The sequence below is a fragment of the Panthera leo genome, chromosome D3 (assembly GCF_018350215.1).
Source record: "Panthera leo isolate Ple1 chromosome D3, P.leo_Ple1_pat1.1, whole genome shotgun sequence".
NCBI classification, from domain to species: Eukaryota; Metazoa; Chordata; class Mammalia; order Carnivora; family Felidae; genus Panthera; species Panthera leo.
Window position 1 is genome coordinate 26,831,956 of NC_056690.1, and position 20,231 is coordinate 26,852,186.

Consider the following 20,231-nt stretch of genomic DNA (forward strand, 5'->3'; position numbering starts at 1 on the left):
GTCACTTTCAAGGGGGGCGGACTTTGTACATCCTAATCACGAAGGAATTAAATGGATTCTTATTTCCAATCAAGGTGTGGGAGGATAGGCAAAAGATCTCCAGATTAATCTCACATTCAAGTGTTCTTCTTTCCTGTTGGATATACTGCGCTAAAACAGAACCGAACCTTGGAAAGTTCTTCATGGTATCAATATTCTCATTGAACTGAGCAGGTAAATTCCTACTGTCCAAAGCATCAAGGGACCCTTCCCGCCTGAAGGAAAGAAAGGCAGGAGCCAGGAAGAGTCAGGGTCAGAACATGCGGAGTGTCTTTAAAGGGGATCTATTGACCTGGAAAGCCATTGCATCAAAACTGTTCTAAAACATTAAGTGGATCTAAAAAAATTTTTTTAAAAAAAGGAAAGGAAAGGGAAAGTGAAAGGGGAAAGGAAAAAGGAAAATCACACAAAGCAGCAGTTCCTAGATGCATCCCACCCAATGCCCCAGAGAACTGATTGACCACTAACTTGGGGAATGAAAGGAATTCAAGTTATTACCAAGCAGGGCCAAACCTCTAGACACAGATGCAATGAGGCGTCCAGATGCAAAAGGTTGGGTGGGTAACATGGTTCAACAACTGCCCATCAGTAGCCAAAGTTCAGCCAAAAGGACTGGCGGGGTGGGGGGGGGGGGGGGGGGGGGGGGGTGGGGCTTCGGCCCCTGTCCGTGGTGCTGAACCACAACTGCCCTCCGGGGCCCAGATGTTTGGCTTAACCTGAAGAAACAGGATTGCTCTTCACCCCCCACAACCACCCCCCAAGAGAAGGAAGAGATGGTAAAGGGTGAGGGAGGAAGAAGAGATGGGGAGACAAATGGAGACCCCTGGAGACATGGCCAGGGGGAAGGATGGTATGGTATGTTTTGACACCCTTTGCAAATAATGGATTTATCAAGAAAGATTTTCACATCTTGGGAAGTCAGGGGGTGGGCGTACATGTGCTCAATCCCCATATATAGCCTTCCATATATAGCCTTAGGAAACTCAGCTCTGGCACCCCTCAGCGGTCACAGGGTGCCCTGTGAACAGCCCAGGCAAGGTTGGCACAAAGTTTATGGCGACTGCAGGCATGGCAGGTGGCCAGTCAAGCATATCTGGGATGTTTGCGGGAGCCTTGGGTTTCAGAGGTGGAGGAGGCTGGTGTTGAGAATCTCCAAAAAGAAAGACGATCCCCAGAGGTCCTGGAGATTCCTGGGAGTGAGCTTAGTGTTATCAAGAAAAAAAAAAAAAAAAAAAAAAAAAGAGGCAAGGTGAACCTTATACTTTGTCACCTAGCATCCAGCACTTTCGTCCAGAGAAGAGTTTCAGCAAGACCCTCACTTCCTGCGTTTGGACCTAAAATAAGCACTTGGTCAGGTGGAGTTGGTGGGGGACGGAGGAGTGGTAGAAGGAAGAGGTGAAGAGAAAAAAAAAAGAACCCCCCATTCATGCATTTGTTCAAAGACCTATCTATTTGGAAAGGTTCTTCCATGCCGGCACTGCGGGTGATGTTCAAAAACGACTGGAGATAAAGATTCTCAGGGCAGGTCTGATCTTTGAGTGAAAAGGCACTGCCATTTGGGCTGCAATTTATGAACATTTGAGGCCAAGGGACAAAGGTCACTCCATAGAAATCAGAGCTCAGATGGAAAGGAACCAAGAAGATTGGTATACAAGGGTGACAATTAGAATTTGTTTTAAAAGCATCGGGTAGGGATGAGATAACCTGAGATGATCGAATATGTCAAGCAAACTCTTCACATATCTTTCCGTCTGCTCTTTAACATAAAAAAACATATGTACATATCTAATTTCAAAGAAAATTGGCTGAATTATTGCTTTAACGCCTTCTAAAGCAAACAAAAAAGACGTATAATGAGACAGGTCAACTGTGCACACAGCCCCGCTGAAAGGATTAATACACTGCAAAGACGTGTGTGTTTAAAAAATTGGAACTGCTGATTCTTTGAGAGGGAGGGAGACAGAACTTGCCAAAAAAGCAATCAAAACCCCAACCCTGTAACACTGCCGTGGACCACAGTTACAGCAGGAAACGGATGGTTTCTTCTTCCTTGGAAATATGCTCTTGAAAGAGACCTGCCCTGGGGTTGGAGGACGAAGTGCTTTCACAATACAGGTGTTTTTCCAGAACCCAGGGAGATGGTCCAGCCTCAAACCCATGTTCCTGGAGTGGTGTCTAAAAGTGGGTAGAAATGCACGTTTTTATGGAAAACACAAAACCACCAACATGGACAATTCTGGGCAGCCTGGCTTCGTTCTCAGTCTGAAGTGCTGTCTGGGGGAGACGTGCAACTGCTTGAGGAGGGTGGGTCTTGCCGCCCTGATCCGGGGGGAGCCTGCGGAGGGCCAGGAGGCCCCAGCCGGTGTTCTCCACCCAACTGCAAGGGCCCAGGCAGGTAACCATGTGCAGGAACGAATGGCAGCAGCGTGGCCTCGTCTTCGGGTTCTGACAGTTAAGGCTTCTGTTCATTAGACGTGGCAGTGTCCCCTGTCTGGAGAGGAAGAGACAGTCCTGACGTCAGCAAGGGGAACATGTGACCCTATGTGTCTCTGCCATTAAGCCTTAAAACCTTTTCTGGGTATTCTCCAAGACGGCCATCCCCACAAGCCATAGGTTAGGAAAGATGAGTTTGGAGTTTTGTTTTGTTTCGTTTTGTTTTTTGGAGGAGTGGGGTGAGAAAGGTGGCCGGTGGTCAGATGCAGTGGAACAAATGTGAAATTTAGGGTCAGGTCAGGGTTCCAGCCTCAGTTTCCTCATATGGATTTCTATGAGTTTAACTGAGATGTCACATGTATAGCCCTAAACACAAAATAAACACGGGCTCTGATTCCTTATCTAAAACTGAGCACAGATTTAGATGGGAATTTAGAATTGCGGGGGGGACGTTTATTATACAAACGTATATACATGCATATATGTATTATGTAACATACATATATATTATGCAAAGCCCCTATCACACCTGCAGTGTAATGTAAAGACATCCATGCAGGTCAGGTTTGCCTCTAAGTAGGTCATGAAAACGCTTCGTTGTCGGTGTCTTCTGGATTTGAGGTTGGTGGGTAAGGGGCTGGCGGGTCTCCTGTGCTACTCATGTCAGAGCAGACTTTTAGGGAGCATGAACCACACGCTCCTACCCCTAGGACTAACCACCGGCACTTTAGTGCATCTTTACTGAGCCCTGGGGACCACTTGGCAACATGGACGCGATTAGCCCATTTTACAGATGGGGAAACTGAAGTTTGAGATCTGAAGTCATTTGGGACCTGCACTGGGGCATATCGAATCATCTGACTTTTTTAATCTTTTTTTTTCCAAATTAATTTTTAATTATGCAGGCTGTATATGAATGCAAAAACTGGGGACATTTTGGATTAAGCTAATCTCTGATGTCTCACCATTCCACTTTATGAAAGCATTTTGAGATGCAGTGAGAAGAGCTAGCCAAGTGCATGAGCCCAGAGCCCAGGTTTATCTGGCTCTTCCCCTAGGCTGTCCACCTGGGTTTTTTCCCCTAAGAGGAAACAGGTCACCACAGCCCTCTTTATACGAGCCTGGCACACCCGCACCCATTTCCCCTTTTCTCTCCTAGGGTCCAAAAGTCTCCAACCCTTTGCCTTCTGGCCTAGGTTCCTGACTCTGCAGACTGCAGGCTCTGTCCACGTTCCCCCACTGTGCCCCTTCATACCTGCTCAAGCTTGGTTCTCATACAGGCTTTGCCTCTTCTTTGATTTCAGCTCCTTTAACCACTGGGGAGAGGGCTCTTCCGACCTGAAACCACAAAGCCAGTGAGAGTCAAGCGTGAGCCAGACTGAGGACTCCCTGCAGGCAGGGCTATGCGGTACCAGACTCCGAACCCTCTGTGCCGAGGCGCCGCTGAGCTGGGCATTCGCAGGTAGGAAAGGTGCCCGTGTTAACGTGACTGATGAGCAAGAAACGGGAATCAAAGTGCCCAACAACGAGGAACATTAAATAAATCGTGGTATGCCCATTCTATGAAATAATCTGCAGCTGTGAAGTCATTTGACACAGAATTATTTCCATCCATCAATCCATTTGTCACCCAGGCGTGCCTCCATCCTTCTATCTCTCCACCCATGGAAATGCCCATGATGGTTATTTGTATGTGCCAACTTGGCTAGGCCACAGTACCTAGGTATTTGATTAAACATTATTCTAGATGGTTCTGTGAAGGTATTTTCTAAAAAGAAATTAGTATTGGGATGGATGCCTGGGTGGCTCAGTCGGTTGAGCGTCTGACTTCGACTCAGGTCATGATCTATCTCACAGTTCGTGGGTTCGAGCTCCACATCGGGCTCCGTGCTGACCGCTTGCTCAGAGCCTGGAGCCTGCTTTGGATTCTGTGTCTCCTCTCTCTGCCCCTCCCCCGCTCACATTTTGTGTCCCTCTGTTTCTCAAAAATAAATAAATGTAAAAAAAAAATTAAAAAAAAAAGAAATTAGTATTAAAAAAAAATCAGTAGACCTTGAGTAAAGCAGATTACTCTCCATGTTATGGGTGGGCCTCATCCAATCAGTTGAAGACCTTAATAGACAAAGACTGAGCTCCCCACAATTCTGATAACAGACTGCTTTGGGGACTCAAACTACAACACTGGTTCTTCCCTGAGTCTCTAGCCTACTGGCCTGCCCTATGGATTTGGAAGTTGCCAGCATCCACAATCGTGTGAGCCAGTTCCTTAAAATAAGTATCAATCTCTCTCCCTCTCCCTTTCCCTCCTTCTCTTTCCCCCTCTCTCTCCCTTGCTGTCTCCCTTTCCCATCCCCCGCCCTCTTCCTCTCCCTCTCTCCCCCTGTCTCTTCCTACTCTGTGTGTGCATGTGTATATATACATCCAACTGGTTCTATTTCTTTGGAAGACACTGATTAATATGTCGCCCGTATGACACAGATAGATGCCTTATGTTTACCAAATGGTAACAAATGATTGTTTGGAAGAGGTCAAGATTTGTTTTAATTTTTTTTAAGAACACACACCCAGAAAAGTACTCAAACCACAAGTGCACAGGTTGAAACATCTAAGTGAATACATTTGAGCAGCTACCGTCTCAATGGTGACACTTCAGAGTATTTTATTTTTTACTTTCTTCACGGACTTTGCTGTGTTCTCCGAACTGCTTGTAATGAGAACGTACCATTTTAACAAAACAATAAAGTCATCATTGTTTGAAATTTTATTCAAGAAAAAGATCGTTTTTATGAAGATTGTCTAATGGCCTTGGGAAAACGGTCACATGAAACACGTTAACGGGAAAATGAGCTACGTACACACACGTAATCTCAGTTACATTTAAAATTACATTCAAATGGAAGGAGAGAGACCCCAGCATCACATTGGTGGTCTTGCGGGGGAGGCGCGAATCATGGGTGATTTTGTTTTCTGTGTTATATTCTTTTTATATTTTCCAAAATTTCTATGGTGGGCATATACACTACTTTTATAATTCAAACACAAGTACTCACAAGACCTGATCTACGCTGTTCTCAGGGAGAGTCCCTGACCCCATGGCCCCAGAGGGCTCGGGGAACTGGGTGACCCAGAAAGAGGGATGGGGGGTCTACGAGGAAGGAGAGGTCCCCTGGGCAGACAGGGCTCTGGGCTACCCCAGGCAAGCCTTGCCTGATGGCGGAGGCACAAGACCCGGCCTCCAGAGCTGCCTCTGAGACCCTGGTCTGGTCTGGGGGCTCCTCCAGCCCCAGAGAAATGCCAGAACCTTCTGCTGACTCCAGAGCGATTCTCGTGTCCCCAGGGCATGAGAGGCACCCTCTCAGCTGTGGCCTGTTTCTCTCTCAACCTCTTGTCTTTTGCTTCCCACAGCCCACCCTGTGCTCTAATAATAGGCATTGCCCGCAGCTCCCCGTAATATCGTGCCTCGAGGCCTTTGCACGTGCTGTGCCTTCAGCCTGGGGCCCCCCTCACGCTGCCATCTCTTTGTCCATCGTGACTCGGCTCAGGCTACCTCTTCTCTTGGAAGCCTTTTCCTGCACTTTCCTTCTCCAAGTCTGGGTTATGAGTCCTTCCTCTAGCACGGGGGTCCGATAGAGAGCCAGAGAGTTAAGTCGTTTTGACTTTGTGGGTCAGGAGGTGTGTGTTATGACTAGTCAGCCCTGCAGCCTGTAACAGGAGAGCAGCTGTGGACAATACACAGAGGAATAGGTGTGGCTGTGTGCCAATAAAGCTTTATTTGCAAAAAGAGACCGTGGGCGGAATTCGGCCCGTGGACTACAGCTTGCCAACCCCTGCTCTCTCACAGCACTTACGACATTACAGTCCTAGCGGGAACAACCCCTAACTTTTATGTGCTAACTCGTGACGAGAATCCCACTATCCTTTCCTGAGCCAGTGCAGAAGGGCTCCGCACACACTTCCCCAGTTCATCCTCATGACCGCCCTGGAAGGTCAGGGGGGTTGAGTCAACCCATTTTGCAGATGAGGAGACTGAGGTTCAGAGAGGCCCAGGGACTCTCCCAGGCCACGCAGCTCTCAAGCCGCACCTCTGGGATGAAGCCCGGTTGTGTGATGTGTGTGACCTGAGTGCCCTTAGAGCGTGCTCTGTAACCTCCACCCCCAGCTGCTGAAGCGCCTGGTCTGGGAGCCCCCTGGGTGGGGGAGGGGGCAGGTGCCGTGCTGGGCTCGTCTTTGTGTCGTGCTGGCCCAGCCTGGGATGGGGGCAGTGACTCGATGCAGGGCAGCTGAATTAAGCTGTCTTGCTCAGCCTGGCTGTGCCCTACCATCCATCTTCCAGGGTCTCCCTGATTCTCCTGAGACGAAGGCCCTTCCTTGGAGGGTAAGAGGAGGGAGGATGCCTCCGTTTCCCCATCGGTCTGGAGAAGGCTGGACTAGCTCAGTAGTCTTTCCACAACAGAGCCTTGGACCTCCATGGGGGACGTGGAGAGAGGAGGAAAAGAGTGAGGCCAGCTGCCTTGATTCCTGGTCCTCTACCCCCACCTCCGTGTGTTTTTATTTTTATTTATTTACTTTTGAGAGAGCGAGAGAGAGACAGCGAGTGGAGGAGGGGCAGAGAGAGAGGGAGAGAGAGAATGCACAGCAGGCTCTGAGCGGTCAGCGCAGAGCCCGACGTGGGGCTCAAACCCACGAACCGTGAGATCATGACCTGAGCTGAAACCAAGAGTTGGACGCTTAACCGACCGAGCCACCCAGGTGCCCCACCTCAGTGTGTTTTTAGACATCAGGCTGCTGAGAGTTCCAGTGATCAAAGTTCTGCTTCTAAAGGGAGAAAACAGTTGAAACTCTCTTTGTGTTCTGCTTTAAGCACCCCCCAGAAGTGCATCCTGAGTCTGGGGCTGGGGGGGGCCTCATCTGCAGGACCCCTCACCTGTCGTCCTTCTCCATGCTGGAGGGCAACACACGACTGCCCAGTTGGAAGGGGGACTTGGGGGTCTTGGGCTGGGGGGTCCAGCCTGGGGTCTCGCCGGGACTGTCTGCCTCTGGCCTCTTGTGCAGCTGAGCCTGGGGAGAGAAGAGAGCCGAGTCTGTAACTGCCTCTGGTCTGGGAAAGGGTCCCATCTGATGGCATCATCGCTGCATGGTGACAACAGGGCCCCCCAGCACCTGAACTGGACCCAGGCAGGAAACACAGCCTGACCTCGGAGGCTAAGAGAAACTGGAGGCCAGGCCTGTGGTCCATGCAGCCACCCTTGACCACTAGGATCAAAGGACCACCATCAAAACCCCACACAATCATGTTGTCTTTGATGGAAAAGTCACCATTTGCATGTTCTCAGGTCAGGACGTTCTGTCTCCTTTAACTTCCCGAGAACCATGGAGGCCATGGAGGTAATGGCCTCATCCTCTGAGGCAGACGTTCAGCTCTGCCAAGCTCCTTGGTCCTGTGTCCACATGAATAAAATGAGGTTTTTCACCATCGGATTCCCGCAGGAAAAAAGCAGGGTGCATTTTCACCCATTTTTGGAGGGCCTGGCTGGGGACGGGGCGACAGTACGGTGGGCACAGAGTTCCGAACCTCGGGGGTACCGGGGCTGGGACAGTGGCAGGTGACAGCTGTCTCTGAGGCAGCTCTGGGACGGCCCCCCTCACTACCGTCCGCCTCACGGCTCTGTGCACAGGACGCCCCCCGTTTGGGCTCCACCAGGCCTGACGTGACACACAGTAGCCCACTTCCCCATTTCACAGAGGAGTTGCCAAAAGGTCAGAGCTCGAGCAGTTCGCCCAGAGTCACAGTTTTCAAGAGCTGGCATTCACCCGGGTCTGCCCACCCCCACCCCCAACTCCAGGGCTCCTTCCAGAATGAGCCTGCTGGCCTCCCTTGATGGTAACTGACGACCAAGCGTCGCCTGTGGCCAGGAGTGACCCCAGCAGGTGTGGCTGCCACCGGGCTCAAGGAACTCATGCTAACCAAAGCAAATGGACTGCAAGGGCCTCGTTTTCACAGGGCGCAGTGGATCTGAGCTGTGTCCAGGGACCCAAGGACTGGCCTCGGGAGTTAACGCACGCGTCCACCTGGGAGCCCGGAGCCTTTCACCACCTGCTATGTTACGCTGCCCTGTAAGATAGCATTTGCTCCAATGCTGGACAATAAAGCCAAAAAACTAAGACATTGCCATGTTGAAGGCCTATAAAATCAACCACAGGCACCAGCATGCATCTGCCGTCTACTGGCTTCTTGTTCTTGCGACAAATGACTCGGACTGTGGTCACGTGAGGCATCACCGGGGGAAGCCGGGCGAGGCACGCAGGGCAACGCCCTGTACTATTTTCGCGACTTCTTGTGAGTCAAACGGTTTGGAAAATGGAGAGGGAGGAAGGAAGGAAGGGAGGGAGGGAAGAAAGGCAGAGAAGGAGGGAGGGAGGGAAAGAGACACGGGACCCGTTCTCTGCACTGCCATGGTTGAGGGTCGTTCCGGGTGTGAAGCGTGGTACCTTTAGCACGGCCGGGTCCATGCCTGGAAACACGGGCATCCTCTGGGGATGGCCGGTGGGGGTCCTCTCGGCCCTGTGTGGCTTCTCCTCCTCATCGGACTCTTCCCTCCTGGGAGATTTCTCTTCTGTTGCAAAGAAAAGAGCACGAGGTCACTGGCGGCCAGCAGGCCCCCCGCACACTGTCCCTCACGCGGTCCTCATACCGGCCCTGTACGGAATGGATCGCTGGCCCAGTTTACAGACGAGGACAAACTCAGGTGCCTTATCAGTGGCAATACAGTATGATGGGTGCTCTCCTGGGAGAAGGGACAGTCAGACCCACCTCCAGGCTCCCAGCTCCTTCCAAGTCAGGGAGAGAGAAGGAAGTCTTTGGTGGAGAAAAGGACACAGAAATGCTTTCAGCCAGCAATGCGTGCGGCCCGCGCTCTTAAAAGACGGGGTTGGGGGCTTCGTGTGTCTTGTGGGAGGCCCGCTCAGAGCTGGACCAGGAAGCTGCTTCCTTTAGCCCAAGCCCCCTTTTCAGGGACTTAACTGCATGGCCATGCTCCAGCCTCGTAGGAGACACTTTGGGGGGTGTGGACTGTTTGTCCCCACTCCTCCAGGAGTCAGGAGCGAGGGGCTTTAGCCTCCCAGGGGGGCCCTGGCACGGGCTTGGAAGCAGTGAGGAGTGCGGGGAGGGGCTGGGGGAGAACCAGGCAAGGTCTGCTGCTCTGGACCCCCCAGGCCATGCAGGGAGCTGGGGTGGGCTCAGAAGGCATACCCCCAGGCCTCCCCAGCCCCAGGCTGGCTCCTCAAGGCTGCTGGGAACCAGAAGGATGCTGCCATGTTCCAGCTGGGGGTACTGGTGTGCTTCTGTCCCCACACTGTTGTTGGGTTTTTTTGTTAATGTTAATTTATTTTGAGAGAGAGAGAGAGAGAGTGTGTGTGTGTGTACATGAGTCGGGGAGGGGCAGAGAGAGAGAGGGAAAGAGAGAATCCCAAGCTTGTTCTGCACCATCAGCACAGAGCCTGATGCAGGGCTTGATCTCACGGACTGAACCGTGAGATCAGGATCTGAGCTGAACTCAAGAGTCGGATGCTTAATGGACTGAGTCCCCCAGGTGCCCCTCCCACATTGGTTTTTATTTGCTCCAGGCAGCTCGGTGGAGTTTGGCTCAGAAAACCCAGGAAAGTGTGCAGAGAGAAGTCTTACAGCCCACTGTTGGCCATGGGTGAACCCCAAGAGGACGAAGGCCCTGCAATGGCGTGTGTGGGACGAACTGCTGTGTATGTGTAGAGTAGGGGGGTGGGGTGTCACCTGCTATGGTTTCCATTATAAGAAGAGATTTTGCTTCTTCATGCGCCTCCATGGCTCCCCAGCCACAAAGTCGAACTCCTTAGCAAGGAATCACGACTGTCCATGAGCTGGCCTCTGCCCACCTCTCTGGCACGATCCCCGCTATTCCCGGCTTGAGCAGCCCCAAACCACTTAGGCCCGTGACACACACACAGATGTTCTTTCTACACACCTGCCCCTTTGATCCCATTGATAGTTTTGTCTGGAATACCCTTCCCTGGCTAATTCCTGTTGGCTCCTTAAGATTCAATTCACAGGATTCAACCAAAGAAGTCCTCAGAGGAAAATGTGTAGCCTTAAATAACTTGCTACAGGGGTGCCTGGGTGGCTCAGTCAGTTAAGCGTCTGACTTCGGCTCAGGTCATGATCTCACGATTCGTGGGTTCGAGCCCTGCGTTGGGCTCTGTGCTGGCAGCTCAGAGCCTGGAGCCTGCTTTGGATTCTGTGTCTCCTTCTCTCTCTGCCTCTCCCCTGCTCACACTCTGTCTCTCTCTTTCAAAATAAATAATAAACATTAAAAATAGTAATAATAATTTATTAGAAACAAAAATGGCAGATGATAAATAGAACTGATGTTCCAACTCGGGAATCTGGGCTCAGACCAGCAAACAAATGGAAAGAAGTCTGAGTAAATTTAATAACGGTAAAGGCAGAAACATAAAATCCTATTAAGTTGTGCCTCTGTCCTTTGCAACCTGTGCAACCCCAAATTCATAGGTCATCCTGACAAAAGCCTTTTTCACCTGGTTTCTAATAAGGTCTGTAGAGTAAGAGAGCACAGTTTCCTCTGTAACTGTGTTCTAATGTCCTACAACTGATAAGGGCAGGAAGTTCTGCTCAGTGTCTAACCCAAATCCATCCTGCTGTTCAACGTGGTATCTGGGCAGAAAGGGGTGCATGGCATACCCGTTGAGTCCTTGAACATCCACGCATTGTCAGCCTCGTCCTCCAAAGGAGACCTGCTCTCCGACTCGCTGACTCGGCTGCGCCGGAGGGCGTGGGAGATGGGAGCCCGGCGGCGGCTTCTCTTGCTGAGCTGCACCCGGGTCTTGAGGGCACTTGAGTCGAGGACTGAGGTTTGCTTTGGGAGCAGCAGGGAGGGGGAAGGAGAAAAGCACGGGGACCATTAACTGAGGGTACCACCCGCGGGAGGCGTGCGTAGCTTCCCTGATGCCCGAGATGCTGTTTAGGTGGTACGTGGGCCACCTGAGCCCGGGAGCCTGAATTTCTCTGCGAAACATACCATGTAGGCTGGTCACAAGAATCCAATGAAGGCGGAACGCCCTAGCACGGAGCCAGCCACCTGGTGGACAGGAATGAAAGTGCCCTTCCCGTCCTCGTGACACCATGGGAGCAGGTAAGCTAGAGCAGCGCTTCGTATACAGCAGGACCCTGATACGTGTTTGTTTGCTGGTTGAACGAATAGCCGAATACATCATCTCACCGAATCCTTGTAGGAACCTTGTCCGCGCAGGGCCCATGAGCTGAGGCACTCTCTGCGTGGTTCCCCCTTTGCTCATGATAATTCAGGGCGCAGGTAGGGGTGGGCAGGGCAACGCGCCTGCACCAAGCACTCGTCTGCAAGCTTCACGCTCCGAATGGAGGCAGGCAGACGGTCAGTGATGCTTTCCGAGCTCATCACCTCCCACGGTGCGAGGGCCGGGGATGCAGACCACCCAGGTAGGCCCAGCATAGAGGACGGGCAGTCACTCATTTGGGGATCGCCTGGGGGGGATGGTGGTGAGGCACTCAGACTCAGGTGAGTCTGTGCTCAAGTCCCACTCGGTTCAAAGCTTAGCTGTGGGACCTCGAGCGGCGGACTTCACCTCTCTGAGCCTGGGTGTCCCTCTTTGTAAAAAGGGGACCCCAATCATATCCGCTTCCTATGGGAAGCTGGGAGAATTTGGTGAGCCCAGGTATGGAAAGCCCTGCTTTCACACAGGGTCTGAAAGGCTCCCACAGGCAAGAGCTGTTACCGGCCAGCTTGCGTCCTTGCCTGCAATGTTGGTCTCTTCCTCTCAGGTCTACCTTGGAGAAATTCCATCACCCAAGGCCTTGCTAGACGAGCGATGACGGGCTAATTTCAGTGAATCGTTTCCCACAGTTGGGAAGTGGCACACACCACACCGGGGACAGGAGGAGGGAGCTAATGTTTGTGCACCTGCCTCTCAAATTGGTCACAATGGCGTCCAGCGGTGGGACCTGATGGGGCTGGGGCAAGAAGGGGAGACACACAAGTCACAGAGCCAGTGTTTCAGACTCAGAGACAGTGGGGGCGGGGGAACTACCGAGAGGGGTGGCTGGTTGTGATTTCCCAGGGCTGCTCTTGCAGCCACAGGCTGGGGCTGTGGGTCTGGATACCTTAGTGCCGCACCTTCCCTTTCAACCTCCAAACAGCCCCCACGGGAGACCCGAATTGTGGTGGGCAGTGCATGGAGACCTCAGTGTGCATTCAGCCAGCTGCTGGACCCGTGCTCGGGGACACCTGCACCTGAGCCACTCAGTGGCCACTTTGGTTCCCTAAGCTGCAAAATGGGGCAGGAATTTTTGCCTCTTGGGGTTACTGACATGTAAGCAGTCCAGGGACTGACGCTCAGGGACCAGTGGCCGCTGACATTGCTGTTGATATTTATAACGGCCACTGAGAAAGAATTGCTTAGGGTTCTAGAAGGTTAAGTCCAGAGGATTATGTCACGGTGACATCATACGAGCACGGAAGCTACAGCAATGCTTGGCGCATAGCTTGAGCTCAGTTAAGTGTTTGTTGAATGAATAACTGAATATATCACCTAACTCAATCCTTAGTCCATGTTTATATAGGGGGTGGCCCAATGGAGACTGAACTTGTGTCTTTCCCGTCTCTGCCCTTCCTTACCCAGAGGTGCCATCGAGAGACCCGGACCATACTTAGGAGGGGGCGCTCCCTCTGAGGACCCAGAGGGAGACCTTTCTCCTCAAGCAGCAGTGTTCCTTCTCTGGGGAGAATCCAGGCCGCCATCCCTAAGAGTATAGGCCAAGACAGCGGCTTGCTTTTACATTTTGCATCATTTAGATGATGCATCCACAGGATGGCGGGCGGGGGATAGGCCTAATGTCAGAGAAGGACAACAGTAAGACTTCAATGTTTGAAAAGGAAAATGTCCGTGACCCCTGCAGGGGGGCAGCTCCTGCGGGAGGAAAGAGGACAGACGCTGGTCTGGAAGGGGCTGGAGCAGGATGCTTCTGGGCCTGGGTGGCTGGCATCCAGGAGGCTGGGGACCCACATAAGGGCTGTCTGTGCCGGGGGCGGAGTGGGGGGGACTGCTTCCCGGAACTGCTATTATGCATTTCTAGAGAGACTGGGATCCCCCGGGACCAGAGACACATCGCACCAAGCCAGACCTCGGTGTGGACACCCAGCAGAATGGGTCTGAGCAAACTCCAGACTTGGCATGCCGGGAATGGCGAACTCAGGCAGACCCCCGTCAGACGTCCCGCTGACCTAGCAGGTACGGGTCTACGATCGGTTTTAACGTGAACACACGCGATCACATTTGAGGTCATGGAGCCCATCGTGCTGGTTATCAGCGGATGAGGAAGCCAAGGCTCCGAGAGGTGAAGACATTTGCGGGCATACGGTAGGTCCCAGCTACAGGCAGACATCGGTCCCATCTCGAAGACTGTGCCCTCTGCACCTGCCACGGGGGTCGCGGGCACACAGATTCTACCCCCGGGAGGGGCAACGGAGCAGCCCTTTCAGAAGGAACGACTCTTCCCGATGCACGTTCCCACTTCCTGACTCACATCAATGAAGGAGAAGTCGTCCACGCTCTTCGCAGGGCAAGCGTCCGGCGGGGGCAGCCCCTCCGTCCCATCGGTGGATTCCAGGTCAGTGCTGGATTGGTCCACGCTGGTGCTCCGCTGGTCCCTGGAGCCACTGTGCTGGTCCCCGGCCGAGGTGGCCTCCGTCTGGGAGGACAGGGAGGACAGGCGGCTGCCGGGCAACTGTTGCCGCACCGACACGGCACTGCTGTCTGGGGACGGGGACTCAGGAGCCAGACTACGAGAAAGGAGGGAAGGGAGATATGATTGTGCAGGTGGTTTCAGAGAACTGAAGTGCGAGCAAAGGAAGCGGCAGAAAGCAGGTTTGGGGTGTGTTTTATATGCCAGGAAACAAGACCCAGGACATCCCTGTGGGATAACCTTTCTGGGCACAGCCAGGTGCTGCCCATGATGCCTCCAGAACATTCCACAGGTGTGGAATGGAAGGGGTCAGTCTCGCCCCGCTCAAGACCCTCCGACCCTGTACTGGGCAGGAGTGAGGGAGCCACTGGTCACACGCGGCTACTGGGCCATCCCCATGTGGCACGTGTGAGCCCAGAGTATAAAGTACACGCGGGATTCCCAACACTTTGGATTAAAAAGAGAGAGAGAGAGAGAGAATGTAAAATACTGATTACACGTTGAAATGATAACATCTCAGATCTGGATTCAATAAAACAGTGTTATTTAAGTTGAGTTGTCAAGATTAATTTCCACCTGGTTTCTTTTTTACTCTTTTGACGTGGCTACGAGAATATCTTAAGTTACCCACACCTCACCTTTGCAGCTCGAGCTGTATTTCTGTTGGACAAGCGCTGATGTCAATAAAAAAAAAAAATCGCCAGCAGTCACTTGAGGAAGAGTGGGAGGTGGGGGAATCTTCCACGTGGCTCTATTCATTTGTTCATTCACTCAGGCATGCATGCGATCAAGATTTACTGAGCACTTACTCTGTGCCAGGCTCTATGCTAAAAACTGAGTCCCTGAATCCTCTTTCCAATCCTGTGAGGGTCACCCTCTGATCTTGAAGCCACCACAAGGCCATCAGGTGGGATTCACCTCAGGAAATTAAATATTGATCCCACTAAAGATGAGGAAACCGAGGCACAGAGATGTGAAGTAGCTTGCCCAAAGGGCCAGAACGGACTCTGGAATCCATGCCCTTGACCCTTCTCCGACTTCCGGAACGTCTGCCCGTGCTAATGTATTTAAGTATGGCTTGGATAACTGGGACCACATAAGATAGGAATTTGTAAATCACTTAAGCCAAAAAAATTAAGCCATTAAATTAAAAAGTCTCCCCCCTCCCATTAAAAAGACACCAAAGTCAAGAGCATGGGAGAGCTATCCGGGAGGAAGGGCAGTCGGGCACCCAGCCACCATCGCTGATAGAAGGGGTCTGCAGCCCTAGAAGCTGCCCGAGCTACACCCCTGAGCAGAACCTCTGACCCAGGTGTACTGGTGGTTCACCCCGGGGGGCACAGCCATGCTCTGTCAGCCCTGGGATGATGTTACTCCTCGGAAGGGGCAGGATGTTGGGTTATGGGTGGGACTGAAGCAAGTCCCCGAACCATGAGGGAAATACCACCAAGGAGGCAGCAGATGGCGCCATTGCCCAGGGCTGGGGGCACAGCGGCTGCTGGTCCGGCCAGGGAGAGGGCGCTGCAGTGCCTCTGGGGAACAGAAGGGGGCGTCCACCCACAGGAGAGGTCCCAGGTCCCCCAGGCAGGGACTCACCTGGCCTTAGGTTCTGGGGGTAACAGAGGCCTAGGGAGCGTGAGAGACGCAAGACGGAGATGCAGCCTTCTGCGTCCCGAGGGTTCTTGCAGGAAATTTAAGTTAAGTCTAGTGACAGGTAAGTAGGCTCATTAATAAAACACATTTCAAGGGTTAGGGGAGAAAAGACTTTCACAGGAGCTTTAAGAAACCTTTGCTTCCCATTTTCGTCTTTGTACCCATTTTTTTAAAAATGTTTATTTATTTATTTTGTGAGAAAGAGAGCATGGGGGAGGGGCAGAGAGAGAGGGAGAGAGAATCCCAAGCAGGTTCTGAGCTGTCAGCACAGAGCCCGACGCGGGGCTCAAACTCACAAACCGTGAGATCACGACTTGAACTGAAGTTGGCTGCTTAACGGACTGAGCCACCAGGCGCCCCCCCCCCCACCCCGCCGCCATATACCCATTTTTACTTCCATCCACCTCCACCCAACTTTTATATCGAGGGCTGTGGGACGTTACCCAGTAGAGGGTTGTGACCACCCCCCAGCTGAGAAGGCGGGGGAAGCAGGTGGGAGACCTGGGGCTCAGTCCACCCCAGCCCCGGGCATGCCACCCACAGGCGAGAAAACTGAGTCGTGACACAGCTGGCAAGGGGCCGTGCCGCAGTCAACCCAGGTCTCTGTGACTTTAAAAGACCACGCGGCCCTCACTGTGGTCACATGACCACGTGATCCTGGGGCCCCCGGCTAGGGAAGACATGAGCTGAGAACACGACCTTGTCCACCCCAGATGTCCCACCCAAGGCAGAGAAGAAATATCGTATCTTTAAAACCACAAACAGGTGCAGTGAACAGGTACTCCTACTATGTGCCAGGAAATCTGCTGATTGCCGTACAGATTCCCCTCCCAGCCACCCCTTGTGATGGGTTGCCTCAGCCTTGGCCTCCGCAAGACAGGGCAACAGGATTAGATGTTAACACCTTCATGTGCTTACAACAGTGCTTGGCTCAATAAACCCTGGCTGTTTTTATAAGCGTCGTTCCCTTCCCATAGAGGAGGAGGACCGGAAAACCGGGAAAACGTAGCTAATTTAGCCAGAGTCCCACAGCCAGCGAGGGCTGAGCTAGAACTCAGAGGTGCCTGCCTCTTGTATCCAGGCTGTTCTTGATAACCTGAAGCCTTCTGCCACAGTCAAAACCAGGCAGACCTCTGAGGGCCCTCCAAGCCATTAACTGGGGCGATATTCTCTCTCTCAAAAAATAAATATACTAAAAAAATTTTTTGTATAAAAAGGGGGTGCATGGGTGGCTCAGTCAGGTAAGCGTCCTGACTCTTGATTTCGGCTCAGCTCATGATCTCATGGTTCATGAGTTTGAGCCCTGCATCAGGCTCTGCACTGCTTGGGATTCTCTCTTCCTCTCTCTCTGCCCCTCCCCTGCTCTCTCTCTCTCTCTCTCTCAAAAAATAAATAAGCTAAAAAAAAGTTTACTGGGGTGATATTAAATGCAGACATAGCTAATAAGGCAACAGGTATAGTACATTCCTAGATCTGTAAACATATCCAGATATGGTGAAAAAAGTCTAGACAGACATCTAACAAAAAACACTGATGCCCTCATTAATGATCTGTGGGCTGGGATGATAGGTATTTTTCATTTTCTTCGTAATTTCTTTCACTGTGGTAAAACACACATAACATAAAATTTTCCATCAGTGACATTTAGCACACTGTGCAACCATCACCGCAATGTAATTCGAGAACTTCTTCGTTCCCCCAAAAGGAAGCCTGGTACTTGTTAATGTCAGCCCCTACCTACCTACCTACCCCCAGCCCCTGGCAACTAACCTACTTTCCATCTCTATGGACTTACCTAATCTGGACATTTCATACATTATTTTAAGATGATTTGTATGTTCTGGGGCGCCTGGGTGGCTCAGTCGGTTGAGCGTCTGACTTCGGCTCAGGTCATGATCTCACCGTGAGTTCGAGCCCCGAGTCGGGCTCTGAGCTGACCGCTCAGAGCCTGGAGCCTGCTTGGGATCCTGTGTCTCCCTCTGTCTCTGCCCCTCCCCTGCTCACGCTCTGTCTCTCTCTTTCTCAAAAATAAAAATTTTAAAAAACAAATGAAATAAAATAATTTGTACTTTCTAAATTTTCTTTTTTACAACAAGAATGCATTACTCTTGTACTTACGCACAAAACAGGTTCTAGTTATATAGAAATGAGGGGGCAGGTGGGCCACACTGCCATCCAGGGGCCCCACCTCGAAGCCAGAAGCCCTGGGATGCCCTACCTCTCCCCGCTCTGGCGCTGGTCTGTCCACGTCCCATACTGGCTGTCGGCTTCCTGCACGAGGGTGTCGGTGTCCTTGGCTTCGGGGGGCCGCCTGGAGAAACACTGCTTCAGTTGGTCCTGTGGGGACAAGCCAGAGGGAAGATTTCTATCAGGGGAAAATGCTCAGAACCTGGTCCCCAGCTGACACAGATCACATGGCATTGCCCCTGACTCAAACCCACCCCAGCTCCCGACTGTGCTCAGCGACGGGTCCAAATGTCTGGGGTGGGCATTAGGGCGACCAGCTGCGCCAATGTGCCCAAGGCATCACAGGATGCAGGAGCGTCAGTGCTGAAGGCAAGCAAGCAGTGCTGAGATGAAGGTGTCACCCTCCCCAGCACGCTGCCCCGTCCTCAGGGCCCCTCTCCGCCTGGCATTGCAGGCGGGATGAACTTCTCTCCATCTCCTGTCTCCCAGGACTTGTCCACCTGGTAGGGATGCTCCCTCACCCGTCCCCCGCCCCAGGTTCCCACCGCCATTGGCTTCCCATCTGCATCATCCAATATGGCATTCATGGAGCATTTAACTGTGCCCAGCGGCAATCAAGCTGCGTGCACTTTGTCTCGCTGAACAGCAATTCCATGGCAATCTTTATTACAATCCCTGTTTTGCAGATGGGAACACTGAGGCTCAGGCCGGTCGAGTGACAGGCCCCAAATCAAACAGCCTGTGCACGGTGAAGTGGAACCCAAACCCGGGCAGGAGGCTGGGACCCGACAACCAAACGGATAACCACTGCATCCCAGGCAGCCTGGATCGCTGGGTATTCACTACCTACTCAGTTGCTATCTCTGCCCTCAGCCGGGGCGCTTGGAAGGAGTGCTGGCACATGGTGGGCAGTCTGTAGACCTCCCCTAAGTGGCTGAACTGCTGGCTTCCCCCACCTTATTCACTTTGGCAAGTTAAAAGCCCCTTCCCTGCTCAACAACCTTCAGTGGCTCCCTAGTGCCCTCCAGCTGAAATCCAACACGCCTTGTAACGGAGCCCCAAATTTCCTCTCCAGTGTGCCATCTCCTACCCCAAACAAACCCTTCCTCCCACCCTCCCTGACCTCCGCACTGAGTCCCACACAAGCCTCCCACATCCCAGTCTCTGTGGTTTTGCTTGCACCCCTCCTTCTTCCTACCATCCTCCTCAGCCAAAGCCATTGCAAACCACGGCGATCTCTCCTCCTGCTGAACCCTTCCTGCCCATGCTGGACTCACTGTGGTACCAGGTAAAGTTTGACATAGAAGGTATTTCCTCAAGAGGTATTTACTGAGCGCCTACTATGTGCCAGGCACCAGGGAACCGGGGGTGGGGGATCGCAGCACAGCAGACACAACCCCTGAGATTCTGTGACCCAGCCGATGCGCTCTTCAAGGTCAAGATGCTCCATCATCTTAGTTTACTCTACGCTTTTCCACGGCTTCTGCGGAACCGTCCTTGGCTGAACAAGCTTATAGGGTCCAGGAGAACGAACACAGGCCCAGGGAAATGCTTATTAGCTGTATGACCTCAGGGATTTCACTTGGGGCCCAGAGAAGCTACAAGGGTCCAGTGAGGACACGGTCGCCACGCTAAGGGCACGGATGCCAAGGACGGGACCCATGTGACGGCTCCTATGCCTACCCCCTTCCCCATTCTCTTCCTCTCAGCTTTTGGGGACACTTGTGTGCCCCACAGTGCTCAAGGGGATGCTGTGCGGGGATATATGCAAGAACGGGAATTCAGAAGAAAGCCCTCTGTCACCTCACAGACGGCCACACTCGAAGACCCTAACAACAGCTAATGTCCGAACACCCCCAACACCACTGCCTGCAGAATGCTTTTCTTTGACGAGGTAACAAAATAACACGTGTTTGTTGTAAAACGTTTAGAAATGATAGAAAAGCGCAAAGAGTAACACCCCTCATCCACTGACAACATTCTGGCATAGTCCCATCCAGAACTTTCCCTGGGCCAATTCATCGACATCCTTATCTTTTTTCTTTTTTTTTTTTTTTTACGTTTATTTGTTTATTGAGAGAGAGAGAGAGAGAGAGAGAGAGAGCATGTATGGGAGGGGCAGAAAGAGAGAGAGAGAGAATCCCAAGCAGGC

At 52.2% G+C, this 20,231-nt stretch overlaps 1 protein-coding gene across 3 annotated transcripts in view; it reads right to left on the minus strand.

The window, feature by feature from the left end:
- Nucleotides 1–676: 676 nt before the first annotated feature.
- The window catches only part of KIAA1671 (KIAA1671 ortholog), a 199,701-nt gene continuing 180,146 nt past the window's right edge, over nt 677–20,231 (minus strand). For all 3 annotated transcript variants that reach the window (XM_042909520.1, XM_042909521.1, XM_042909522.1), the window contains 7 exons: nt 18,111–18,229; nt 14,081–14,336; nt 11,204–11,378; nt 8,962–9,086; nt 7,397–7,530; nt 3,728–3,810; nt 677–2,530 (listed from right to left, as the gene is read on the minus strand). In XM_042909520.1, coding sequence (XP_042765454.1) covers nt 3,732–3,810; nt 7,397–7,530; nt 8,962–9,086; nt 11,204–11,378; nt 14,081–14,336; nt 18,111–18,229 — 888 coding nt within the window. In that variant the 3' untranslated portion in view covers nt 677–2,530; nt 3,728–3,731. The remainder of the gene's footprint in view (nt 2,531–3,727; nt 3,811–7,396; nt 7,531–8,961; nt 9,087–11,203; nt 11,379–14,080; nt 14,337–18,110; nt 18,230–20,231) is intronic.